Raw genomic sequence first — 21,325 nt, forward strand, 5'->3', positions numbered from 1 at the left:
TGTTTTGTGTGTGTGTGTGTGTGCACTCCATTTAGTATAAAATAGATTTTATTAGACTATAATGATGGTTTGTGTATATAATTTTATTGACAAAAAGTGATTTCATCAAATATTTGCTATGAAAATGCATATGAGTGAGAAAATATTTTAAAAAAAAACTGTTTGTTAGTTAATACAAACACGTATGATAAACATGTGATTAGCAGCAAGCCTGTAGTCCAATCTTGAATCTAACATCTGATGAAGTGCTTCATGTTGCGCACTGAATGAAACGACTGTAAATGAAACAAGTTAATTGATTTAAAGCATTTACGTGAGAGGCATAACATATATTCCCTTATCAGCTCATTTAAAAAAAGAAAGACATTTATATTAAATCTAAGAGTTACTGAGATCACAATCCTGGTTTGTCACCATTGTATGAGAGCAAGGAAAGTCTCTGCTGCATGGGTCACTGAAGACACGTTTTAAGCGATGTTTTTTTTCATGCATCCTCTGTAGTTTAATAAAAAGAAATGTGAAACACCCTGATACTTCTGAAATGTTCAGGAATATTACATTACTCTTCCTCTTGTCACATTCACTTCACGTAGATACAGTAATGGCAAATGACGGAGCCTTACTGACATGAATGCAATTCGATAACATATGCAAAACATCTTTTTAAACCTCATTTGTAAAAAGTTGTCAATGTAAACAAATAAATAAGTATTTACAATTTGTCAGCAAGGGATATACAATACAAAAAGAATGTTAACTAATAACCAGAAAAAAAGACAAATAAGTTACAGTAGATAATAGAAAATGTCTGAATATAATACATCTCCCCTAAACGATTGCAACAAACACAAAAAGCACAAACATCTTCTCCATAAGAATGACTAGAAAGACATATAAAAGAATAAACGATATGAAATGAAAAACTATAAACCCTCAACACTCAGAGCCTTGGGTTTATATTCAAGATGACAGGACTCATTGTAGCATTACAATATTATTTGTGCAACAATTAACTGAGGATTCTAAAGCAATGCTGACCAAATATTTGTTTCCTTTCATACTTTTCCAGCGGAAGGTATATTCACCTTATGAAGGAACCTCCATTGCAGAATGTCTCATTTTCTCGATTACATCGAGCTGGTTTTGCTTTGATCAAAAAAAGTCCATGAAAGGAGACAGAATATGTATTCCAATCACACTCAATTATCTGCAGAAAGAAAGAAAATTCTCAATAATATGAAAAAAGAAAGATCACAGGATATTGGAAGTTTTTTTTTTTTTCATCTGTAAAGGAAGTCACATTTGTTCACCTCTGCATTCATATTTGAGGTCAGAGAAGAAGACGGCCTCCTGGGAGAAAACGAATAACCCGAGTCTTCCACCTGCAAACGTCTTGTCATAAATTGGACCTGAGTCTGCCATAATCTGCTTGCCTTCATACACAACAACCCTGGGGAAAATGTATTTTATAAATATTATAAAATAATAATTTCTAAATATAATTTTTTATACATTATATACAGTAGATAGATAGAAAAAGCATATCAGTTATATTCTATTTTTTATAATATATATTTTATTAGATGAATAATGTTATTGATAAAGTGTTTTAATAATTTTTACACAATATAATATAATATAACCATATACAATTCTTTTTATAATATTTTATAAAATATAATAAACATTAGATTATATAATATAATTAGATTGAAATAAGTGTATACATCATTTTATATTAATTACATTATATTACAAAAACCGTGTCTAGGAATACAATATGTAGTGTGCTGCTGACTAAAACAAGATGCAGTGTAAGTCTCTACCTAATGAAGCCAGTCTTCGGTCTGTGGATGAGATGCCAGCGGTAGGCATTATAGTCTTTCCAACCGATATTCTTCGGGTCATGCCACAGAGTGCGCACCTAAACGATGGATTGTAAAGCAATTCATAATTTTAAGCACCAAGACCGACAGCACTACTTTGAAATGGGAATTTATTGGACAGTTTATTGTTAGTAATGGCACTAAAAGAGAAATCTGTCAGGACTAATAAAAGTGAAGAGAGCGTTCACCTGTTGCTTAGTGTTGCCTGTGTGCCATAATGCATTGCGTAGATTTTCCCCAGTGCCTGTGGTGGAGTTGACCACCTTGAGAGAAACACCAGAGATGCCAAACGCCTTTGACGGCTTGTCTTCCCAGTATGTCTGCGTGATCTGTTTCCACATTACTACGTAAAAACGTCGGCTAGACTGGTATCCAAACACAAAACCTGCATAGTCATCATCCCTGTCTGTATTCACATAGAAGGTCCCGCTGAAATCCACAGCGCTGAACTCATCAAAGCCTGTCGTTATTGTGCAGAAAGATCAGGATCCAAGATCAATATTGGAACGTTTTACCTTTTTATGTATGTAAATGTTTGTATTTGCACTTACCAACTGCAATGCCAGGGTCGGAGTTGGCAGTCTGCACAAGCTCTTTGCCCTGGTTTCGGACCACCCAGTTGGGATCAATCTGCGTGGTTCCCTTGGGGTCAAGGTGAACCATTTGAAACTTCCGGAAGTCTGTGATACTGATGGCGCTGTTTTCTGGGCACGCGTCAAAGATATCCGGGACATTGTCATTATCAAAGTCATTCTCACAGGCGTCACCACGACCATCACCTGGGAGAAAATATAAGAACGTTATACAAACCACTAAGCTGAAATGCTTGCCCTGCACATGGGGAGTCAAAGTAGGTTAAAACAGACAAATAATGGTAACACTTTAGTTTAGGTTCCAAATTTCACTATTAACTAGTTACTTAGCATGCATATTACTAGGATCTTGGCTGTTTATTAATACTTATAAAGCAAATATGAATGCCTTATTCTGCATGACCATAATCTACATCCCTAATCCTACCCAATACCTAAATGTAACTACTACCTTACTAACTATTAATAAGGCAAAAGTCATAGTTAATAGTTAGTTAATAGTGAGAATTGGACCCTAATCTAAAGTGTGACCCAAATAATTAATTAAAAACAAATCATTATGAGCTTATGAGGCCATTTATAGACTCCTCGTGCTAAGACTATCAATATAACCACTTCATAAAATACTCCAAAGCCACTGACCTAGAAAATTCAAATCTAAGCTTCAAAACATTCAATCATTTGATCTGAAAACTACTGGCATCACAGTGCAATCCTTGCTAAGAGGTACTTTTCCTTTTGGAAAACTTGAACAATGGCTTTTCCCAAAGCTTTAAGATTGTCTCTCTATGCCAACAAAACCTCAAAGATCTCCAATCTCCCCGTAGACCGTGACAGCTTCAGCTAGCACTTGGAGTTCAGAGGGCCGCTGAAATGAACACCCTCTGGAATGCCAAGGAAAATTTCACCCCACTTAAAGTTCAAATCCACTTTATAAAAGAAAACCCAAGCAGTAAGCATGGCTTGACAACAGAAAACTTATTCCACCATTATACCATTTAGGCTTAACGTCAGGCTGCGTATATGAGTGTCTAAAATACCCCATAAAACACAAAGAGACGTGCACTACTGCAACTCTTCGGCATGTCTGATGCCAGCGAGAAATTTACGCATTTCTTATCTCCCTGCTTTTCATCCCTTGTCTTTGATTTTCTTTTTTATGGGACAGATTCTTGGACGACCCTCATAGGAAATATGAACAACGTCCAAAACAACAGACGAAAATTTAATGCAGAATTGTGTATTGAGACCAACAGGTGCGAGGAGCCCGAAGGAAAATTCTGGACCTTGTTTATCGGTTATCTCCATTCTCTGATAATCTGCAGAACGAATGTTCACATGATGCTTCAGAGCCAATGCCATATATCAATAATTATACATTATTTCCACACATTCCTTACTCTGAAGTGAAATGGTAAATAGCAGAAGCGAGATATGATATGAGTTACAGTAATCCGTATTAGTGTAGCGGTCCAATATCCAATGTAATATAATTTTTTTGCAAATATATGTAAATGTTTTATTATAATAAATATATAGTATATATATATATTCACTTTAATTTGATTTAGAATATTTTAGGATTTTTTTTTCATAAGGATTTATTTATTTATTTTACCTACAATAACATTCAATGCAACAATCAAAGATAAAAAAAAAATTGTTCTGGCCAATAACTGACATCATGCATCCCTAAAAAAATTATATATAATTGATTATTATTTCAGTACTATAGTCAGAGTCCAAAATTAGGTGTGTATATTTTAATGTAGCATATTTTAACAGTGTTTTACCATCAGAGTCCAGTTGGTCCTTGTTGGGAACTAGTCTGCAGTTATCACGGTCATCAGGAATGCCATCATTATCATCGTCAAAATCACAAGCATCTCCTTTCCCATCTCCGTCGTGGTCGGCTTGGTTAGCATTGGCTATGTATGGGCAGTTATCCATGTTATTCTGATGGCCATCTTCATCTATGTCCTGGTTGTTATCACACTGGTCTCCAATTAGATCATTATCTACATCCGTCTGCAAACACAAAATGGTAACATTATTTACAAAAATGATTAAAGATGTTTGAAAGCACTCAGTCTCCATTTTCCTCCAGACCTGTTGTGGGTTGTGCACTAAGGGGCAGTTATCACATTGGTCTCCGACACCATCTATATCTGTGTCTTTCTGGTCCGTGTTGTAAATGAGAGGGCAGTTGTCTCTCTCATTTAGAATCTCTATGAACAGAAATAATAAAAGGACATGTGATTCACACATCTGTTGCAATCTAAAAAGAATCGCATGGAATATAAAAGGCAGATCAAAGCTTTTTGTACCATCTCCATCCATATCAATAGAACAGGAGTCTCCTTCCCCATTGTTGTCAGTGTCGGTCTGAGCAGGGTTGTGTTCATACGGGCAGTTATCACAACGGTCTCCAACATCATCCTTGTCATAATCATACTGCCTGGGATTATACATCAGGGGGCAGTTGTCCTAGAAGAAATATATCATATAGGCCTACATGTGTCAATATGAGTAGTGCACACTCTAATACATATCGGTAACGTGAACACAAGTCCATAAGCATCACAAGTACTAAATCCGCCTCACCCTTTCATCCACAATTTCATCGTTATCATCATCTTTATCACAAGCATCTCCTTGCCCATCATTGTCAAAGTCCTCCTGACCAGAGTTGGGTAGAGTCGGGCAGTTGTCCTGCAGAGAATAGTTTAAAGTTAATTGCAAAAACATATCAGTTAGAGCATAAGTAATGGATATTGATCTAGAAAGAACGTAATGACTCAATTAAAAAAAAAGACTACTAAAATCTGAATAAATCGGTCACAACCTATATATCCTACTCAGTGGGAAATTATTGACAGTATTTTTGATCAGATAAACAGTCCTGATGAGCATAAGAGACTTACCAAAAATCTTACCAAACCCAAACCTTTGAATGGTGTGTGTATATATATTACATTTACATTTATTCATTTAGCTGACGCTTTTATCCAAAGCGACTTACAATTGCTATGTATGTCAGAGGTCGCACGCCTCTGGAGCAACTAGGGGTTAAGTGTCTTTCTCAGGGACACATAGGTGTCTCACAGTGGACCCGAAACCGGGTCTCTCACACCTAAGGCATGTGTCTTATCCACTGCACCATCACCACCCCCCATATATATATATATATATATATATATATATATATATATATATATATATATATATATATATATATATATATATATAGCTCCACAGCATAACCAATATATATATATATATTTTTTTTTGATTATTATAAATAATGTATATAAAATTATACTGTTTCATGGATTAATTCTGCAGAATAATTAACCAGTATTCATTTAAGTTAATTTTGAGCCTTTGCTCTCACACTACTGCTTCACTTACTGTATGTGTGCGATGTGAACAGGTCTTACACCAGAAACCATCTGACACTAATAGTTACTCACATCAAATGAGCCACATCAAATCACCCACATACAGTACTAAGAATTTTTCATTCTGTGCATTACCAATATTTTCCTTTATTTGTTATGTGCACATATTTTATCCTTTATTGCTTTCTCGCTTGGCTCCCTTTGCTTCCCAGGCTTCAGATCTATGATGTCTTGCAGATTTTGGTCCTGGTTTTTCTCCACGGTGTATCATGACATAATCAAGCAATTATCCATCACAGGAGAAGAATGATGTAATTATTACTTTTGCTCTCCCTCCCTCTGGCTAAACATTTCACCACAAAGAAATTTAAGGGATATAAAATATATGATTCCAAAAGGCACAATAGACAGTAAACACTGGGCCAAATCAAAACATTCCTCTAATTCATGGTCACTGGCCCCCTGCCTGACTTGATGCCATTATCCTGTGGGGTTTATTAAGGTGAAACGATATTTCTTTCCATTTTATATTACTTAGAAGCCATCTCATAACAGTCAACAGCTAAACCTTAGGATCTAGCTTGCATTAAATTAAACAAAAAACATCAATGCACAGTCTGTTTTATTATTAGCATTGAACTCATCAGAAAACATATTGTCTTCAATATATTTGAATGCCCTATACATTTTTGCTATAAAATTTACATCTGGTCCCAAATGGAGGGCATGAAACTGGTTAACCATGAGTTATGTAGTACCTTTTTGCAATGGTAGGTGGCATTTGCTCCACACGAAAGATCCTGGTTGGGCCATCCATCCAGATCAAAGTCCTCTCCACAGATGATGCCATCTCCAGCATAACCAATACGGCACTCACACTTGTACATCGGGTTGCTAACGTGACTAAGGAAGATGCATTCAGCATACTTGTGGCAACTGTGGCTGTTGTCCTTGCAGGGGTTGTAGGGTTCACACACCTATTTATGAGGGGGAAAAAACATTCTGAAACTTTGTCTATATTTAAACACATATGAAGCAGAACCTTGAGACTCTGAGGGTATCGGCTGGGAGGATGGACATAAATTAGCCGCCTGGTAAACGGTATGTGAGGTGATGTGTGTGACTGACCTGTTTGTTGATTTTAGCTGACTCCACTCCCATGCCGTAGGGCTGAGTCCCTTTGTAACGTTGGGGGCAGGGGAGACAGTGGAATCCAGGGTCTGTGTTCACACATTGCTGTTGGCCACCCACCTTATGACATAGATCTGAAACCATATCACACTGCACACCACAGAATGCAAAGGAAGTAAAAAGAGAGAGAGAGAGAGAGAGAGAGAGAGAGAGAGAGAGAGAGAGAGAGAGAGAGAGAGAGGGATCAGTATTGTCAGATTATATATACATATTGCATATATACACACTACGGGTTCTTGCCTGTGCAAAACTCGTTGTGAGTGATTTTTAATGCATTGCTTTGGTCACATAACATTTCACATCACTTAAGTTGGTTATGTTAATTTGTCGCATTGACCAACAGATAACTTTTTGGTTTGAAAGTAACTTCTGTGTGAGCTGATCTTCATATATTGTTTGACTATTGACAATAGATAATGAATTTTTTTTTTTGCCTGCAAAATTCAAACAAATTTTGGGTGGGTTCGTAGGCAGTTTTCATGTTAAAATAACTAAGCCCCTAATCTCCATGATGTTCTGGTCTCTAGATATGGCTTTAGTTCCTTCCTCCATGTAAGATATATATAAATTTTCAACAGTTTTCAGTAATTGTTCTCACATGTTGCCGGTATTCTGACCGGTACTCATTGTTCTCTCACTATTCCTGGTGTTCATATGTAAATTGTTTGAGCTTATTATGTCCATTAGATCGAAAGATCTGAAAAACCCTATACATTTACCTTGCCCATATACCCTCCCCTCAAAGAAATCTGGACAGAAGTGGTTGAAAGTGGACTAAAGAGATGGATTAAAATACCAGGTGTAAAGGGGGATTGTGTCTCCCTCGTTTACTTGTGATCCGATCGACCAAAACACATCTTAATACCAGGTTTAAACAGGGCCTTTGTTTACCTCATTGACATCCTCACAAGAAGTTCCATTGCCACGGTAGCCATTCGGGCAGGGCCCGCACTCCCAAGATCCATCAGAAGCTGTGCTACACTCAACCCCAGAGAAGCAAGGGTTCGAAAGACAGCCATCTGTGAAAATCAACACAGTTCTTTCTGACTTTTTTCTGACTCTACTTAATTTCACTAACGCCAAGGAAAGAGATTTTAGGAGTCTGAAAATTAAAGGCACTTTAAAAAGGCTCATAGACAACATTTTCCTAAGTTTGTTTTTCTTACCAATTGGACACTCCTGTCGGTTGCATACTTCATTTTCAATGGAGTCTCCAAGACATTTCCTTCCTCCATGCTGCGGTTCGGGGCTGTTACACTCTCTAACACGACTCTTCAGACCCCCTCCACATGTAGCTGAACACAATGCCCAGGGAGACCATGGACCCCAGCCACCATCAACTAAATGGAGAAACAGGCACCACATGGAGTGACATTTACATCTATAATATTACGTTCATACTGCAGGTAAGTGTATCCCAATTTATTTGCTCACATTGCTCACTATTTTTCTCATGCAGTGTGAACTACACAAACCACATGGAATCCGATCTTTTCAATTCCGATTTGTGCCACTTCCATATGGGGTCCTAAATCCAATACAGGTCAGATTATTTGCAATGCAACTGCAGTCTGAACGGTCATACAGGAATTCATGCAACTTTTAGGTCACTCTAAAGCAACATTCGTCAAAATGTTGCGCTCATGGGAGTCACTTAAAAGATTTAACATACCCGAAGTAGACAGTTGAGAAAGGTAGTCAATGGAAGGACAGTGATGTGTCAGAGCTCATACGTATTACAGTGACAGCTCATACAAGCAAAACACGAGGGCTTATATCATAAATGTTTAAATATTCTGCTGTCTTTTTCCACATCCTCATCTTTGTTTTTACATTTACAAGGCTCGCAGTGTGAACGTAGCCTTAGATATCCCACCCCAAAAATTTTGATTCACAAATCTGTCTGTAGTCACTCAGTGACCCCGGAGGGCATCTATAGCATTTTTTTTGTGACCTCAAATGGTTCATTTACACTGGTTGCCTGTACAATTCTGAATTGAGTTTAAGGTTCTTTTGATGTTTATTAAAGAGTTGCATGGTATTGCTCCAAAATATTTGACCATATCAAAATGCATGAAACATCCAGTCAGATGATTCTTCATGTTCCTAAAACTAGATTAAAATCAAAGTTTGATAGGTCCTTTTCTGTGGCCGCTACACGCTTATGAAACCCTCTTCCAATGCACATTAAATCTTCACCATCTGTGGATCTTTTTAAGTGTAGTTTGAGTCATATTTTTTTTGTTTGGCTTTTAGATCTGATTATAGTGAACGGGATTTAATTTTTGCTGGAAAGCACTTTGGTCAACGGCAGTTGTTTAAAATGTGCTATAGAAATAAAATTTGTATTGCATTGTAAATGTTTATGTTATTGTAAAGGACTAGGCTGTTTTTAATGTGACAAAAGTCCGTCTGCTTGTTATTCAGTTTTGTTTTGTATTAAACTGGTTGTTATTTAGTTTTATTGTGCCATTGATCAGCTCATGCAATTTTGATATATTGTAGTGCAGACTTCAAAGAACTGATACTGATGTAATGAAACTTAACTAATAAATACATTTTTTAAATATGAATTCTCTTAGAGATTATTTTTTGACCCCATGTTATGTTATGTAACACCTCTAAAATAACACAGTCTGTGTCACATTGCCTGCTAATGTGGAAAACCCCTAAAAATGCCCAGAATTGCTCCCTCCTCTGTTACTGCTGTTCACTGCAAATAAAAGTTAGCCCAGACCCTGTTTATTCAATAGCTCTGATCTCAGGGTGTTCCCAGGCATCTGCTGTCTCCGAGGTGAATCTCATTCATTGGCCATGTCATAAGCATCTTTTCCATAATCCTCTGATGAACAAATTGCCCAAATCTGTGTAGCATCCCTGCTCTAATGATAACATAAGCCATGGAAAGACTGACATCATCCTCTCTATGTTTTCCAGTCAAGATTTGAATAGCAGGGTGGATGAGAAGGTTTCTATAGGATCTCAATTAGGGGGTTAAGCTTTAAATTTTGTTGGGCTGTTTAACAGCGTTACATTTTTGCAATGCTGCTAACACATTTATTCTATTTGACATGAAATTTAATGATGGTCTATTAAATATGTGAACCCTATTTGTTTACTCACTCGGACAGGGGTCTGCGTGGCAGCTCTGTGTCTCCCGTCCGTCACCTTCACAGTCTTTGCCACCTCTTTGTGGAACAGGAGCATTGCAGTGACGGATACGAGTGATCAGTCCCTCCCCACATGTCACTGAGCAGGACGACCAGGGAGACCATAAGCTCCAGCCACCATCCTGACGAACTGTGAGTGCAAAACAATGTTACTATAAGCCTGCTACAATGACCCAGTACAAGCTATCACACATACAGTGCTTGTATTCGTACCTCTGCGGTCACATTTTCCCAAACTGCACTTGCGTGTCTGAATCGAGGGTCCAGAACATGTATTGCTTGTGTCATCACAAGAGCGCCCTCTCTGTTGAGTGCCGCTCCCACACGTGACTGTGCACTGAGTCCACTCTGACCATGGAGACCAGCCATCCTCACTGTCCATTGCTAGACAAATATTTATACAATATCATAAGAAAATGTACAAATGCAATATACAGTACATGTTGTATGTGTGTATCGTACGTAGGCCAGTAAGAGCTGTGCATGTAAACCTCACTCCACTGGCCTCAAGAGGCTGCGGTCTTTAGCGCCTCCCACGCCAGAGATTCGAGTCCCGATTGGAGCGAATCTAATATGACTGGTTACACATGATTTATATGTCTATAAAAACTACCATTTAAATGTTTGTGGTCGGTAAGAAGTCTCTTATGCGCACCAAGACTATATTTATTTGATCAAAAATACAGGAAAAACATCAGTGTTGAAAACAGTTGTGCTGCTTAATTTTTTTGTGGAAATGGTGATACATTTTTCAGGATTCATTGATAAATAGAAAGTTCAAAAGAACAGCATTTACATGAACTATAGATCTTTTCTAACTTTATAAAGGTCTTGTCTGTCACTTTTGATCAATTTAATGCATCCTTGTTGAATAAAAATATACATTCTGTAAAAAAAAAGATCTTACTGACCCCAAACTTTTGAATGGTAATGTATAATTTGTATATATTTTTTTATTATTATTTTATATTGCTGTTTATTTTATTCTTATTTTGTATTGTTTTATATTATTTTATTTTAGTTAAAATAATTTCTATTAAATCGTTGTTATCAGAAACATAAATAAATACTAGACACAACTAGTACTGGTTGTACTGTATGTCTTGTGTTTGTGTGTGGACTTACGAAGGCACACCGGACAGCATTCGCCATCGATGAAGGATGGATTGGCACATGCCACAGGAGGACATGTGATCTGTCGACAAACAACTTTTCCTTCTTGGCAGGTACATTTAGTGCAACTATCCACAATCCAGTCCTCTTTATCCTCAAACATACGGCCATCTTGCCAACACATACTCTGCTCTGAAGGATTCTGCATCTTATTCAGTGCCTCCTTCATCGCTGTATTCTCTTCTGTCTAAAAAAAAAAAAAATCAGTTTGAAATGAACTAAATCACACAACTGTCTATCTTCATACTGCAATGAGACATTTCCACACATTCAAACACAACAAGCAGTCAAAATAACTACATTTTCATGCATTGAACATTGTTGATGTTTTCCAATAGAAACCGTCTGACACACAGTGATTTACTGAGCTCACATTCCTCCCACAGTTATATGAGTTTGCCAAATTATGGTCCAACTATTGCATTCATGTGCCCACAAACATAACTGCCCTCGCTGCAATGAGCTCAGTTTTGTCTTTTATAAACATCTGACAAAATCAGTTAACATCAACAATATGATATGCTATATCTGCATGTTAGATCTTAGAGGCAAGGGAAACTTCTCTTTTCTAAATGACAGCAGTTATAGGTGCCTAATCTTGTTTGGGCCTGATCAGGTATAGCATAAGATTTACATTCGGATCTGTCTCACCACTTTCTGTAGACCATCTATGAGGTTGCTAACGACAACTCTGAGACCCTTGAGCTCCTGGAAGAGGTTGGCCAGTTCTTCACAGGAATGTTCACACATCATCTCTGAGGAGCTGGTTGCTGGAACATCTGTATTCTGGCCAATCATATTGGAGGCAATTGAAGATGAAACCTCCACCTCCTCTGCGCTCTCACTGACTACATTCGCCTCCACTGGGAAAAGACAGAAGAAAAGCTAATTAGATTAACATGAATTCTGATTTGCTGGTTTAAAAGCCATGGGACAACAATTAGATAGAGACCACAGGCTGTTTATACGCACTATAAAAGCACCAATGCCACATTCGACTATATTTAAAGTCTTCTAAAGTCGCACCAGGACTTTGCATGATGGACAAATCGGTATTTATGTCATTATACATTCTCAAATAATTTTTCAGTGGTTTATCTGCTTTTTACAAAAGACAGCTGTGCGAAGAAGGAAGTGTAGTATATTACATATTGTAGTTACACTATACCATTCAAAAGTTTGGGGTGTGTAAGATTTTTTCGGAAAGTAAATACAATGTTACAGAATAATTACATTTCTTTTCTACTCATTAAAGTATCCTGAAAAAAATGTATCATGGTTTCCACACAAAAATTAAAGCAGCTCAACATCTGTCGACATTGACGACAAAAAAATAAAAATTATTGAGCACTAAATCCGAAAATTAGTATGTGACCCTGAAAACTGGAGTAATGGCTGCTTTGCTATCACAGGAATAAATTACATTTAAAAATATCTTAAAATAGAAAACAGTTATTTTAAATTGTTACAATATTTCACAATATTACTCTTTTTACTGTTTTTTTTGGGCAAATAAATGCAGTCTTGGAGAGTACAAGAGACTTCATACAAACCCTAAACTTTTAAACGGCAGTATACGCTGAAAGAAAATTGCATTTGTTTTTGCACAGCCAAAATTTCCAAAATTTCCAGCTCTACACTTAAATCACAGAACTGGTTAAGCCAATGTTGTGTCGGGTTGGTTGAAATGCTCAAACAAACACAGCTATGTTTTGATAGAACCCCAGAGCCACAGTGTTTACACTTTCCAAAGTAATCATGGCTTACTTATAGTTGTCTTAGCAAGGTAGTATTAGAGGAAGCATTTTAATGTTGAAAAATGTTACACTTCACCTTTAAGCCGAGTGCAAGGACAGAGAATGCAGACATTTGGTATCTCACAGCGTGACGACTAAACCTGTTTGCAATAAAGCCCCTTTATGCACGACACTCAGGCGCTTGAAGATTGTAATAGGAAGCCAAATTAAACCATTTCATGGGCTCCTGTGATGTTACACAAATGTAACCGCGAGCAAACTATTTCTAGGCACACAGACCTATCTCAGCAATTCTTGATTGCCATTTATAGAAGCACAATTTTTGAAGTTATTTTTAAGTAGTTCCAAAGGAACTTACAATGTTAAAGAATGGGTGGGGCTAAAAAAAGTCTAACATGAAACAGAATTTACTTTCTAGATTAGACTGTTGTAAATATCTTCAGTTGATCCATTTGATATTGCCAGATAACAAAGAAATGAAGATTAATACAGCAGCATTAAAGATGGCTGCATAAGTTTGTACATACAGTATATGACACAGATGATCAGACTGTGTATTAGTTGAACATTCTCCTGAACTTCCTTATGTGAATATAACACTCTTGTAAAGAAGGTTTATAAGTTTTCACACTCCATTAGGGGTGAAGAGTGTAGGTGTTGCTTCTGTAAAATCACAGACCGACACTCTCAGACTCTTCCATTTAGATTGGGATGTCCTGAATATGGAATATAGGATATCTGGTAGGAAAGCTTTAGAGAATTGGAGAGTGATGACTTTGCACTTAGATGTGAGTGAAGAGACACCAGGACTCTAAGTCATGGAGGGTGTAAATATACACTTGTGTAAAGCAGGTGTATGTCGTACTCCATTAAAGGGGTGAAAAAAGAGACTCTGAAGCCGTCAAAGGCAGGCGGTGTATAAGTCACACTTCATTAGGGGTGAAGAGACATTAAAGCTGTCAAAGACAGACGGTGTAAAGTTTACACACTCCCTTAGGAGTGAAGAGACACTAGGAAAGCATGTTGCTACTAGTGTAAAATCACAAAAGGAACCTCTCTTCCATTCAGATAGGGACCCCCGAATTTAGTCATTTTTATCATTTTTATTCTCTGCTTTTATTGTTATTTTTATTCCTTATGCATAATTTATTTATTAGCATCTGTTATGATTATTTTAATTCTGTTTTATGTAAAGCACTTTGAATATGGTATGCTATATAAATAAACTTTCCTTGCCTTGACTTGAAGCCAGGAATTTTTTTCTATCTGTAGAACTCATTTAATCCTCAAGTGGCTAAAATTGTGTTTCTCTCTCTCTCTCTCTCTCTCTCTCTCTCTCTCTCTCTCTCTCTCTCTCTCTCTCTCTCTCTCTCTCTCTCTCTCTCTCTCTCTCTCTCTCTCTGTGTTTGTGTCTGTGTGTCAGTGAACTTTAACTGTTCTTCTTTCATGGTCTTATGACCTACTGACCCATCTATCTGACCCAACACATCATGGTCCCATGCTTCTAACAAGGTACATTCATTTAAATACAAGCTAAAGGTGAGATATATGCAATACTAGCACATTTACAAAAACATTTCAATTTTAAAACTAAATTAAAAGAGTTGATGTGCTCTAATACGTAAAGTCAGACCCGATTGATGGATAGCGTATTTTTAGACAAATACAGGCTTGTAATACATGCACATTATGGCAATTCCAAGCTAATAATTCCTTCAATCAGGCTGGCTGGTCCTAGTCTGAGAGAGTGTGCGCATGCAGGTCTTCACAAGCGTGAGCCCCTCCAAGTATGTTTATTTATAAAGCTAACTGACAAGAGTCCAAAACCTTCCCCTGAGCGAGGGATGTCAAAAGCCTAAGAACCCATTCTTTCCACAGCCACTATTCGGCTGAAACAAAAATTAAATCAAAATATTCCATCAAAAACCGACATCATTACTCTGCAAATCCCTTCCTGTCTGTGAGTTATATATTCAGTACAGCAGTTCCCATTAAACAGGAACTTCATCTTGATCCCACAAATCTTTTTTGGCTGGCTAAAAGTGTTAAAAGAATGTTAAGACTCACAAGCCCCTCCTACCTGGATTTCCAAGATCACATCCCCTGTTCTCCAGAATGTCCTCAAGTGGGGTGTCAAAGATAAAACGTACATTCTGCAGCAAACCCTGAAAGAAACAACAGCTGCTGTCAGGCTTACTTTGCCAATTTTCAACCGTTCACATATATCTCCCAGGACTGGGAAGTTGGGTTGGATTTACAGAACACTGGAGGATTAGCTGTAATTTATTCCTCACTTTCCAGCCACTTGCTTGGCTTGCTCTGCAACTACTAAATCTGACTAAATTGCATTACAATAAGCAAAAATGTATTAGTTACTATTCTTGATCTCCTGTAGATTACGTCCTAATGTATTCTACTTGCATGCACTTTACTTTTCTCAATAATGTGACATCAAACATACCCTAAAATGGCTTTCTCGGGTGGACCCTTTGGCCACAAACATATGGCCACCTGTGGCGCTCAGATGTTCATAGAAAGGTTCATCGAGAATGAAGCTATCAATGAGTCCACAACCAATGTACAAAGTTGCCGTCTCTCCATGCACATAGAGCGTTACATTCTTCCATTGCGAATCCGAGAGGTCTACATCCTCAAAAGAGATTACGTTGCGTGATCCATCGGCCCACCAGTACACCAAATCTAGAGTGTTGGTTCGGCCATCCGAAACGACCTCAAACTGCCTGCGCTCGCCAGGGCCTTCCAGTGCAAGGATGGTGCCACGGGATGTGCGGTCCTGGCGCAGAGTGGCTGTCAGAATAAAGCCTTCATTGTTTTGTATTTGCAAAAGAAGTTGTTGTAGCGCTGAGGAGCTGACAGAGGGGAGCTGGTCGAAACGGATGAAGCGGTATGCTGGAGCATCACTGTCCAGACCCTTGAAAAGCTTCACACCGATAGTCTTCCGTGTGATCCCACTTGTTTCAAACAAGTCAAAAACTGTCTCATCTTCAAGTTGCACATCTAAAAAGGGGTACATGTTTTGCTATTACTGTTAAACATGAAAGGGTCATTTAAAAAGATGGCAAAAAGGTGTTTAAACATGGTATAAGAATTGAAATGATGACTGGTCGCAGGACATTAACCAACAAATTTTACCTAGTAAATTTGAACCTAATTTGTCCAAAAGTTCATCGACAAGTTATTTGTCAACAACCTTGATCCAGACATGCCATCATTTATGTCTTACAGAGGACATCCTGGGCTATTCTGTGATACCCAATATTTTTTTATTTTCTTATTTTTTTTGCTCTAGCCAATTGTTGTATAGATAATAATGAAATAATTGTTATACTAAAATGAAAGTAGCCAAACAAAAAGTAAATAAATAAATAAAACGTAACGAAAATGCAACATAACAAAAATAATGCTGATGATAAAAATAATGATTTACAGATATATTTTGGGTCTTATAATTCACACATTCATTAAATTAAAAGGTAATACAGATTATTCAGATACAGAATATAGGAAAATCCAACAGAATTACCTTGCGATTTTACAGAGGTGAACAGAAGCAAAAGGGCCAAAATTCGGAGACATCTTCGGAGAATCATTCTTCTATGGATCACAATGTTAGCCGAATATTAATTGTTCACGTTAATTAAATTACCTGCCCCACAGTGGCTCTGCTCGGCTGGAAATCGGGATACCTCACCTAGAATTAAAACCACATTATTAGACATGCCCAAAATGTATCAAGCCGGACAATGGCATGCACAAATGAAAACGACCGTCTATATATATATATATATGTAAAAAGAGCACATATTTTTAAGAACCCCCGTAAACTTCCCATAAAGCAGTAACAATAGAATTGACGGGCACCTCACTTACCAGAACCAAATAAGAACGCCGTAATGTTTTAGAAAAAACGAACTAAAAGAAAAAGAAAAGTTTGAGTTCTATGCACAAGACAAAAACTATCCGTCCTAATCCTCAGTCAGTTCCACAATGGTAAACCCTCGATATGATCAAAAATTCATTGCGTAAAAACCTGGAGATGCCACGGGTCCCCAAGCGCAAAGTTTAAAATTCGCGCACGAAGCGGGTTACACGGTTCACAGATAAATACAGTCAATCATGAGGTGTTACTGAATGTCTATATGTTCCAAAGCTGATGCGTGATAAATCCAGATGATGCCGGACTCACGGGCTCCCTCCTCATAACTGATCTCTCTTGAATTTTATCATGAGGGGCGCGCATATTTGGTTTCAAAGGGGAGGGTTTGGGCTGGCGGAAGGCGGGTTGCACTGGGCTGGAGAGGTTTGGGTTGTTGCTGTGACAGCACGTCATGACAGTTTTCATTAGCTAATGCAGTTCTGAATCGCGCCTGGGGCTGTTGGGGTAGGGGTGAAGACCTAAATGTGAGCATTGGTATGTAAGAAGGCTAAGATTGAAGTATCAAATGCCAGATACTTGACACCAAATAAATGCCTTTATGGGTCATTATTTTCTACTATGCAGTACATTATCATGTCTCCAAACTCCAAACTATATATTCACAATAATAATATTGTGAAATATTATTTCAATTTAAAATAGTTTTCTATGTGAATATAAATTGTCATTTATTTTTGTCGTGGCAAAGATGAATTTTCAGCATTAATTATTACTCCAGTCTTCAGTGTCACACTATCCTTCAGAAATTATTATAATATGCTAATTTGCTGCTCAAGAAATATTTCTTATTATCATCAATGTTGAAAACAGTTGTGCTGCTTCGTATTTTTGTGGAAACCGTGATAACATTTTTTTCAGGATTCTTACATGAAAAGAGTAAAAAAGCATTAATTGAAATATACATATTTGTAACATTATACATCTCTTTACTATAATGCATCCTTGTTGAAAATTATTAATTTCTTTATTTTATTATTTTTTTGTGAATTTCTTGGACCCCAAACGTTTCGAACAGTATAGTGTGTGTACTGTACAAAACCATTCTGTAACTCTATGGCCCAATATTAAAAGATAGCCTAAACAGACAGACAGACGGATAGATAGATAGATAGATAGATAGATAGATAGATAGATAGATAGATAGATAGATAGATAGATAGATAGATAGATAGATAGATAGATAGATAGATAGATAGATAGATAGATAGATAGATAGATAGATGAGATAAGATGAATAGTTACAATGAACACAGCACAGTACAACATGGCACTTACCTTTTAAGATGTATGACTTTAATTTGACTTCTTCTATGAAGAGCATTGCATTCCTTTGATAACATTCCATACATTTTTGTTGATCTTACAAAAGCACATGAAGTGGACATATACAACAGATGAGACAGATGATGTACATGTTTACAATATGCCAGGTGAAAAAAAAATTGAGTGTTCTCGCAAAATCTGTCCTCAGCAGAGGCCTAAAAGGATGACATCATTGTATATTTCACTACTATATGCTGGAAATGACATTCTATCCTGTATATTTCTGAAATGAGAAAGTATCCCCATGAGTCCTGCCCTCTTGTGCGTGATTAGAGTGAGATAAATAATAATTCTTCCTTCCTATCGTCCATGGAATCTAAATTACAGGTCCAGATTTTTCAAACAGTTTTTAATGCTGTTTTGCCAAGATGTGCGTCTTATAGTCAGCTCTTGAGAAAGGTTCCACGTTAATTACATAATGCACACAGAACAAGGATGCCTGCCAAAGCACATACATCATCTGATCATGAGCTTACCTTTTTATGTGTAGCTATAAGTTAAACAGTCAGTTTTGCTCTTAAAAGCCAACTGCAATATTAAAAACATTAATAAAATTGTATATTGGCCTCTTTGAATTCATTATAGAACTATCACTTTGATGTAGAGGATAAGGCAGGTCTTTGCAAATACATTTTCTGTTCAATAAACAAATGCTTATGACTCTGGGAGGTACTTCATACCCAACAATAATAAATTGGACAGAAAGGACATTCAGACCACTAGACTGTCCCAATGGGGTAACTGAGAAACTTGCCGGATTGATTTTGGTCCAATATGTTTCCATGTCCAAGGAAATCTTCAGGAGAATCATCAATCTTTTCCAGCAATACACATTCTTTCTTGTTGCCTTTTGACCATCTTGTACAGATAATAAATGATGGAATTGTTAGAAAGATAAACAGTTTATGGGAAACACTTTTAAACCGATAAATGGAATAAAAAATATATATATATTAAACTGATGGACATAACATAAACGTTTTAAAAGGATGGACAGAAGTCCTGCAAATACTGAAAAACTTATCTCATGTTTTCTGTATTGATGTATCATTATCATAAAATTATGAAAGCCTGGCACATTAAAATGGTTTTGCATATGCCACTTTTGCTTAATATTCCCAAATAAAGTCTAATAATTAGATAATTACACTTTGTCTTCAAAGTTATCATGCACACTTAAGTAACTCCAGTTTCAGTGATCTCAGTATATCAAAATGTATAGCAAACCCTCTGATCATCCTTACGTCACAGAGCCTAATGCCCACATTACATAATAAGCGGATAGCCTTTCCCTCTCTTCACCTCCCAAAGTATTCATATATCTGTCATTAAAATGGAACATTTAGCTAATGACTTCCAGACCGACATTGCACTCTATGAGCTAACAATGAGAGAATGCTAGACGAAGTCTGTAGAATTCCTATTTTATCTCAGCCATTTCACATCTTAGACCCTGGGGAAATCTTTTTTATTGTTATAATATATTTTTTTCTGTTTCTCTCACATTGTTACCAATTTATTTTTTATATTCCTTTCCGCTTGGGCAATTTACAAAGTTTCTAATCTTGTAAAAGTCAAAAATTGGTATGTGTAATTCAATTTTGTGCGAGTAATGCAAAAAGAAGCACCAAATGTCATGGGTTATATGTGAGATAATAACAGATCATAAATTCTTCTGAAACATCAGTTTCTGAATGATTAAACTTAATGTGTTTGTTTCTTCTGAAGAAAGACAAGGTAGACTCAAGGCATCATCCATCCTTTAGTGCACTAAAGACTAAAAGCATTTAATTATTTTTTAGTCACCAGTTTCACAGTCGGATTCCCTTGTTCAAACTGTGTGACAGGCAACATAAATCAGGATTGGGTAATGTTTCTTTGTCAGGAAAAGGGAGGTGATGTCATTGGATCAGTCAGTAAGATAAATCTGATTTCCCTTGTGAAGCGGAAAAGTGTGGCCTGTGGTGGTTCATTTATATTTAGACTTTTCGAAATTCTCCAGATTTTACGCTTAAAAACACTGCCACTGCAAATAAAATATAATTGTGCAATCGTTTGCTACAGAGGGACAGGGAAATATAATTGTTTGCTACGTTGCTGACATAACCCTTAAAAACGACTTAACTAAAAAAAATTCTTTGTTTGTTTTTTTAGTTCCTGCATGAAGCATATTTAGAGTTTATTTTTTAATTTTTTTAAGTTCTTTGTGCGGTGAATCTTGGTCTTTGTGGTTCCCCACATCATTTCAAAGTAGGTCACTGAAATCAATTCCTAGATGTCCTGTATTCAATTTCCGTTGAATACATTCCGTTCAATTTTTTTCTGAAGGATTTTGTGTTTTCTTCTATTTTTAAATAATCTCTCAGTATTTTTGCCATCTATTTTACTACAGAGCTTGGAAACATCTAAATATCATACCAAGCCAATATCCTATTATATTCTAAAAATGTTACTTGCTCTATAAAATCATATATAAATCTCTAATAATAGTAAAAATTACTTTGTAATACAATTACAAATTAATTCTTTCATTTTTTTTGTTGGTTAAATCTGTTTTTAGTTTTTACCATGTTAATAAGCAACCAAAAATACCCCAAAATAATGATACTTTTTAGCTGGTCGTATGATTTTAGAAAACTTAAGAAAGTTTAACAACAGTCAGATCAAGAGTTATTACATCTATTTTAATAGAGGTGTTTTCTCTATATTTCCATTTGAAAGTAAGGGATGTGGACTTAACAGACAGTAGGGTCCAAAAGTCACTCTGCTTCTTCTTCTTCTTCTTCTTCTTCTTCTTCTTCTTCTTCTTCTTCTTCTTCTTCTTCTTCTCCTAGCGCCATGACTACTACTGAATTGTTAAAAATGATCTGATC

General features: G+C 36.7%; 1 protein-coding gene across 1 annotated transcript; it reads right to left on the reverse strand.

Annotated features, from left to right (window-relative positions):
- Positions 1–62: 62 nt before the first annotated feature.
- On the reverse strand, positions 63–17,428 carry thbs2b (thrombospondin 2b). Its single transcript, XM_077200587.1, has 21 exons — positions 17,063–17,428; positions 16,716–16,883; positions 15,633–16,189; positions 15,252–15,336; positions 12,066–12,277; positions 11,367–11,601; positions 10,455–10,625; positions 10,195–10,371; positions 8,238–8,411; positions 7,963–8,090; positions 7,009–7,161; positions 6,639–6,857; positions 5,084–5,191; positions 4,807–4,966; positions 4,589–4,707; positions 4,273–4,507; positions 2,438–2,665; positions 2,075–2,346; positions 1,827–1,924; positions 1,311–1,450; positions 63–1,207 (listed from the first exon to the last, which is right to left on the reverse strand). Exons 2-21 carry the CDS (start codon positions 16,780–16,782, stop codon positions 1,200–1,202), a joined length of 3,546 nt encoding a protein of 1,181 aa, XP_077056702.1. The 5' UTR covers positions 16,783–16,883; positions 17,063–17,428; the 3' UTR covers positions 63–1,199.
- Between the last annotated feature and the right edge of the window lie 3,897 nt (positions 17,429–21,325).

This window comes from Siphateles boraxobius, unplaced genomic scaffold, assembly GCF_051911475.1.
Source record: "Siphateles boraxobius isolate OS27281-9 unplaced genomic scaffold, OSU_SipBor_1 46, whole genome shotgun sequence".
Taxonomy (NCBI): domain Eukaryota; kingdom Metazoa; phylum Chordata; class Actinopteri; order Cypriniformes; family Leuciscidae; genus Siphateles; species Siphateles boraxobius.